The 7,000-nt window shown below is 60.0% G+C and overlaps 1 protein-coding gene across 1 annotated transcript in view; it reads left to right on the forward strand.

The window, feature by feature from the left end:
• Positions 1-5,374, forward strand: part of TMEM132E (transmembrane protein 132E) — a 51,753-nt gene extending 46,379 nt beyond the window's left edge. Inside the window, exons 8-10 of the mRNA XM_077749866.1 lie at positions 998-1,286; positions 2,205-2,396; positions 3,331-5,374. Of these exons, the coding sequence (XP_077605992.1) occupies positions 998-1,286; positions 2,205-2,396; positions 3,331-4,317 (1,468 nt within the window). The 3' untranslated portion in view covers positions 4,318-5,374. The remainder of the gene's footprint in view (positions 1-997; positions 1,287-2,204; positions 2,397-3,330) is intronic.
• Positions 5,375-7,000: the final 1,626 nt, after the last annotated feature.

Raw genomic sequence — 7,000 nt, forward strand, 5'->3', positions numbered from 1 at the left:
AGACTGTTCAAATGCAGATTCTGATCCAGTGGGTCTGAGAGGGGGTCTGTGATTCTGCAAGGGAGCCAGCTCCGGGATGCTGCTTTGAGTCATGATAGGGGAGTGAACTCCCCTCACTGCAGAGGGGAGTGAACTCTGCAGTGAGACAGCCTGGGTTTAAATCCTGATTGTTTTTTACTAGCTGGGCCACCTTGGACTACTTACATAACTTCTCTGTGCCCCCCCCCTGCCATTTCTTCATCTGCAAAATGGGCACACTAACACTTACCTCATAGAATGATTGTGAGGATTCGTTAACACGGGCACAGGAGACCTGTGTGAATGGAGATTCTGGTTGCTGGATTCTTCTACAGCCGTAGCAAAGCACTAACCGTGTCCTTGGCTCGCTTTCCTGACAGTGGATCTCCTGGTTTTAGCATCTTTGGCAATCTGGCTAGGCTGAATTTCACAAACCCTCAAGTCCTGGCTCCCTTTTGCTTATTGGCCTCTCCCTCAGTTTACCTCTCTCCTCTAAAGTTTCACTGTAAGCAGCAAGGGGAACCAGGCCACCCATTCCACATGCTGTTTGGAAATTCCATCACCTGAATCTCCAAGTTTATCACTTACAAGTTCTGCTTGCCACGTGGCTGTAAACATACAATCTGGGCGAGCATTCCAGCACTTTGTGACAAGGGATGCCTTCCCTCCAGTTTAGAGCTGAGAACAGGGCCAGACGCATGCTTAGCGCTGAGAAAGAGACCGCACCTGTCAGGATTCGCCACCAGCTGTTCCCAGGCATGGGTTAAGCCCCGCAGAGGCCGGAAGGCACAGGGAAGGGTCAAGAAGACACCTTTCTAGGAGACAAAAGGCTAGGGACTCTGGCTCCAAGCTTGTCAGTGACGGAAGCAACTGGGCAGGGAGGAGGCTTGCCCTTTCTTTGCACAGCTCCCACCTACGGGAGCCGGGGAGGAGCCAGCAGCACAAGGGTGAGGGAGTGACCCCCTGCCCTCCACCCCAGGTCGGCCCGGGAGAGCGAGGACGAGGACGAGGAGGAAGAGGAGCGCCGGCAGAGCGCAAGCCGCGGCTGCACCCTGCAGTACCAGCACGCCACTCTGCAGGTCTTCACCCAGTTCCACACGACATCGTCCGAGGGCACTGACCAGGTGGTCACCATGCTGGGCCCGGACTGGCTGGTGGAAGTCACCGACCTGGTCAGCGACTTTATGCGGGTGGGCGACCCCCGCGTGGCACGCATGGTGGACAGCAGCACGCTGGCGGGCCTGGAGCCGGGCACCACGCCCTTCAAGGTAGGCCCAAGGCCAATGCCGGTAGCTTTGTTTATCTGCGGGCAGAGAACACAGACGTTCCTGGGACAGGATTTCTAGGGCCTCAGCCTCTGGGATCCACCCCAGCTGGCCCCCAAACGCACTCTCTTCCCCTCTTCCTGCCCCCACGCCCTGCCTGGAACCCCACTACCAGAGGTAAGCTCCTCCACTGCCCCTTGATGAAGGCTCTCCCTGCAAACCCTATCAACCTTTACCAACCTGTGTAGATCACTCGGTGCGGTCCCTGAGAGCAGGTGAGGATGTGGAGAGGGGGCAGAGGAGAGGGCTCGGGAAAGGGAATCTGGGGACCTAGGAATTCAACTCTGACCCTCCTCCTCTATAGCTGGGTGTCTAGGTAGAAACCATCCATCTAAGAGATTGTGAATAGTGGCCGCTGGGCTACTGCTTTACTTATCTGTAAAGCAACTCATCCAATGTTAAACTATTGGGTGGTTTCTCATTTTTAAAAATCTAGATTTCTGGTTTTACAAAATACCAGGCCCGCATTCCCACCTGGCAATAATCGGCTAGTCAGTCCCGGTGCCTCCTTTACATGGGCACGAGTTCTATTTGCCAAGGTCCCTACTTTATCCCTTTGTCTCTCTGACATTGAGGCCAAACATGAAGGGCTATTTATCACTGTGTGGGGCTGTTGTTGACCTTAAAATCTGCTCACCTCTCTCATCCGTGTGCCTGCCTGGCTCCGGTGAGCCCCTGACCCTCACTTGGCCTCTGGACCCTGGTTTCCGGTTGCAGCCCTAAGTCAGAGCCCAAGAGTCCTGGCCCCCAGCCTGCTGCCCACCCCCAGGCCTCTTTTCCAGCACTGGCTTTTCTTCCGTGTCTGGGAATCTGGGGTGGTCCCTTCTGGCCTTCGCCCATCCCCGCCCCACTCTGCTGCAGGTGGTGTCCCCATTGACGGAGTCTGTGCTTGGGGAGACACTGCTAACGGTGACGGAGGAGAAGGTCAGCATCACGCAGCTGCAGGCCCAGGTGGTGGCCAGCCTCGCCCTCTCCCTGCGGCCCAGCCCGGGGAGCAGCCACACCATCCTGGCCACCACAGCTGCCCAGCAGACCCTCAGCTTCCTCAAGCAGGTAACTGGATGTCCAGCCTTCCAACCTGGGGGTGTGGGGTGTGGAAGGAAGAAGGAAAGTCCAACTTGCCCTTGTGCCACGAGTCCCCTAAATGAGGGCTTTAACGGAAGATCTGTCCACCCTTTGTGCCCTACACACCTGGCCCACCCCATTCCCCTGCCGGCTGCACAGGGAGTCTGGCCAAGGTCCCGCTTCTTGCATCTGCCACCCGGAGATGTTCCTGCCCTGGGCTCCCCCTCCCCGATTCTCAGAGAGCCCACACCTGTGTCTCCGCCCCCAGGAATTACCCTCGCCCATCTCTGGGGCCCCAGCTACAGCCCCCGACAGACCTGCCAGGGCGAAGGCTACCGGACAGAGGTAGAAAGGTGACAGGCAGGAGCACAGAGGGCTGGTGTTGAGCCCCGAGCCAAAAGTCCCCTGCCCCTAACTTGCTCCATGACCCCAGGCCAATCCCTTCTCTCTGGGCCCTGCTTCCTCATCGCAGGAGGGGCAACGCTCAGAATGGTTTAACAGAGGAGAAGGGTGGGGTGGGGTATGTGTTCTCAATCTCCACGAGTCTAATGGGGACGATCCCAAGGTCAGGCATGGAGATACGGGGTTACTCCTGCAGCAAAGGGACTTGAGGTAGACCCAAGGCAGAACATGTGTTCAGCCCATCGAGGGGAGGATAAAGTGGGTGAGGAAATTCTTTGGGTGGTATGAGGCCATAATGTGCCCCTTACCCTCCCCATGACCTCCAGAGAAGGACTTCCTTCTTCAACAATGGTTCCTAAGCACCTGCCACCCGCCAGGCACAGTTCTAGCGCTGGGAATACAGCAGGGAGCCAGAGCACCCCAGTCCCTGTCCTCACAGAGCTCAGCATCTAGCAGTGAAGCCAGCCAGGGCTAGCTTTCTGACTCCTGTCCCCTTCCCCTCCTCTTCCTCCTCCTCCAGGAAGCCCTCCTGAGTCTCTGGCTCTCCTACAGCGATGGTACCACAGCTCCACTCTCCCTATACAGCCCCCGGGACTATGGGCTGCTGGTGAGCAGCCTGGACGAGCGGGTGGCCACAGTGACCCAGGACCGGGCTTTCCCGCTGGTGGTGGCCCAGGCCGAGGGGGCAGGGGAACTGCTTCGTGCAGAGCTCACCATCGCTGAGAGCTGCCAGAAAACCAAGCGCAAGAGCGTGCTGGCCACCACCCCCGTGGGCCTGCGGGTGCACTTCGGGCGGGACGAGGAGGACCCCACTTACGACTACCCGGGCCCCAGCCAGCCGGGCCCCGGCCGGNCGGGCACCGCCAGCCCCGCCGTGCCGCCCACAGAAGACTTCCTGCCGCTGCCCACCGGCTTCCTGCAGATGCCGCGCGGGCTCACGGACCTGGAGATCGGCATGTACGCGCTGCTGGGCGTCTTCTGCCTCGCCATCCTCGTCTTCCTCATCAACTGCATCGTCTTCGTGCTGCGCTACCGGCACAAGCGCATCCCGCCCGAGGGCCAGACCAGCATGGACCACTCGCACCACTGGGTGTTCCTGGGCAACGGGCAGCCGCTGCGGGGGCAGGCGGAGCTGTCGCCGCCCGCCGGCAACCCACTGGAGACCGTGCCCGCCTGCTGCCACGGCGACCACCACAGCAGCGGCAGCTCCCAGACCAGCGTGCAGAGCCAGGTGCACGGGCGCGGCGACGGCTCCTCGGGCGGCTCGGCCCGGGACCAGGCCGAGGACCCCGCCAGCTCGCCCACCTCCAAGCGCAAGCGGGTCAAGTTTACCACCTTCACCACGCTGCCCACGGAGGACCTGGCCTATGACTCGGTTCCCGCCGGCGAGGATGAGGAGGACGAAGCGGACCTGGGTTGGGGCTGCCCGGAGGTGGCGGGCACTGCGCGGCCCACCGCGCCCCCGGACCTGCACAATTACATGCGCAGAATCAAAGAGATCGCGTGAGGCGCCGTCCCCGCAGGGGGAGGGCTCTGAGCGCCGCGGCTGGGACCCCTGCTGACAGCGACGCAGGCGGGCTGAAGCGGATTTGTACTCCCTGCCCCTGCAGCTTTGCTCTGTGCCGGGCGCGCCGCCTGCCCCAGCTGGCCCTCCCCCGCAGCCTTGCACCAGACCCAGTTCTGCCACCCAAGGCGGAGGGCTCCTTCCTCAGGAGCTTGCTAGGAGGAAAGCGATGGGAGCTTTTGTTCGACTCTTTCCAAACCTCCTCCCGTCTTAGACAACCCCCTGCCCCAAAAGTGAGGCGTGGAGGCCAAGCTTGGGGTGAGGTGGGCCCACACTGTGCCCCGCCCCTGCCCCCCACATCCCCTGTCTTCCCCTTGTGTGGGGGGAGCTTTGGGGGGGTCTTGTGTCACAAGCTGCACAAAGACTTTTCTCAAACCAATATTCAGGGATTTCTGTCCTGCAGGGTGGGGAGAGGGTGGCTGCCTGCCCTGCTGAGGATCTTGCTGTGGACAGAACGTTTGGGGGATGGGGAGATCCTTGTAGCATCTGCTGGCTTCCAGGTGCCCCCTCCCAAGTCCCTTCCCAGGACCTGGGAGCTGACCCTACAGAGGGCTCTGGGACCAAGCCAGGCACCTTCCTGAGATCTCAGGACTCCCTCCCCTGTCCCCTCTGGCTGTGGGCTGGGACCTAAAGTGGGAGGAGCTCTGGGCCCCACCCTGAGCAAGCCACACCTGAGCACTGTGGTTTGAGCAGTCCCAGGAAGCCCTGTCCCCCTGCTCAGCCCACAGCAAGGTCAACACTGCGCCTTAGCCGCCCCCCTCACTCTGCTGACCACTCCTTCCTCTGCAGGGGCCAGCCACCCATTCTCCCAGGAAACGGAATCGTGGGAGGGGGAGAGGGCACCAGGGGGTGCTGTGGAGGACCTAGGGATGGGCAAAGGCAGCGGGGAGCCCGGCGTCTCCCTTACCCCTTGCAGCCCTCAGCCACTTCTCTCTGGGGCTCTACCCACCACTGTGTCAGACTTTCTTAAATAAATGGGGGTGACCAGACTGGGGCGGGGAGCAGCTCCCAGAGAACAGAAGATGCATGGTGACTGGCTCCGTGTCTGGTCCCTGTGCGTGCGTGCACATACACACACATGCACCTTGTGGACACGCTCAATGACATGAAATCAACACATGGCTGAACCAGGGTTGCCCCTTCCTCCAACATCCACATCCCTGCGGACCCTCTCGCACCGAGGAGGTGCCCCCACAGGGGAGTGAAGGATTCCCTGACCCAGAAATGTGCCCTTACAAAGAGGTAGCTCCTCTAGGAGTGCCATGGTTGGCTCGGGAGGGTAGGGCAAGACTCAGGGCCTCCGGAGAAAAGGCTTGGGGGGTGAGGGGGCACAGGAGAATAAGGAGAGGGGCGAGAGCAGGTCAGTGTGCACACCTGAGCTTGTTCTGGGTTCCCTCTCCACCTGTCGTCCACCTCCCAGAAACGGTCCCTCCCCATCACTGTCACTGTCACCCCCTCGCAGGGAGGCCTCTCTTCTGCATGGATTGATGCACACCCCCTGGGGGGGTGGGGGTCTCCATGTCCAAGATATAGGCAGAAGAGAGCAAAGGCTGTTGGATGGGCACATGCCCTCTGATGGCCTTGGGGCACCACTACCCAGGAATTAGCAGCAGCCTCGACGGGGAGGGACACAGGGGGCCTGGTCCAAGCAAAAGCCCAGCCGAGGCTGCCTGACCAGCCTGCAGTGCCTGCCTTGGACAGATGACTACAGCCACCAACATCTGTTCTGGAAGAGACCAGGGAGGAGGCCTGCACCTCCCTCCTGGCTCAGAACCAGGGCTGCATGGGCACCCGTGCTGTTGCCCACCACAGAAGGAAGCCTGCTTTCCACAGTCCTCTGCTCAACAGATCATGGCGGCCCTGGGCTTGTGAGGACCGAATGAGGTTACGTATGCCCTGCAGGAGACTAAGCTTTTATCGCAGACCCTGCTTGTAGAGGTTCCCAGCAAATGGGGTTTCTCAGGCCTTAATGTTCAGGATCCATTTGTCTATGCAACACATTAAGCTCCTACTATGCACTGGGCCCTCCCGGGGAGCACGGGGCCAAGATCATAGGCCTGTCCCCAAGGAGCCCCAGCCCTGCTGGGAAGATGGACACGTCAGCTGACCACGGTTATCTGGAATGATTGATGCTGTGTACGAGAGCTTTACCCTGGGTTGGTGGGACACGGGAGGAGGGAGGAGACCTTCTGAGTTTGCTGCGGATGGGGTCAAGGGCTTCCAGGAAGGGAAGATAGTGGGTATTAAGGCCCAGAGGCTGCATACCCAATACCCTGTACTTTCTTTTGCTGCCACATCTTTGCGCATGATTTCTCTGTTTCTTTATGCACATATTTCTGGAATATGAGTCCCAGGTGGTAAGGGGAACACAGCAAACATATGCAAAGTTGTGGAGGCCAGAGGCAGCGTGGTGGGTTCAGCATGGATCGGGGAGTCGGGCTCAGACCTGAGGTTCAGACGGTTTGTCTCTGACTAGGTGATGGAAGGAAGACTGCAGGGCAAGGGGACCAGTTAGGGGGATGCCACAGCAAGACGGATGAGGGGCAGGGCAGTGGGAACAGAGCTTGGGTGCATGCAGGGGCTCTCAGCTGCCAGATTGCCAACTGCGTTGTCCTACATGGGGATG

This window comes from Crocuta crocuta, unplaced genomic scaffold, assembly GCF_008692635.1.
Source record: "Crocuta crocuta isolate KB4526 unplaced genomic scaffold, BGI_CrCroc_1.0 scaffold149, whole genome shotgun sequence".
Taxonomy (NCBI): domain Eukaryota; kingdom Metazoa; phylum Chordata; class Mammalia; order Carnivora; family Hyaenidae; genus Crocuta; species Crocuta crocuta.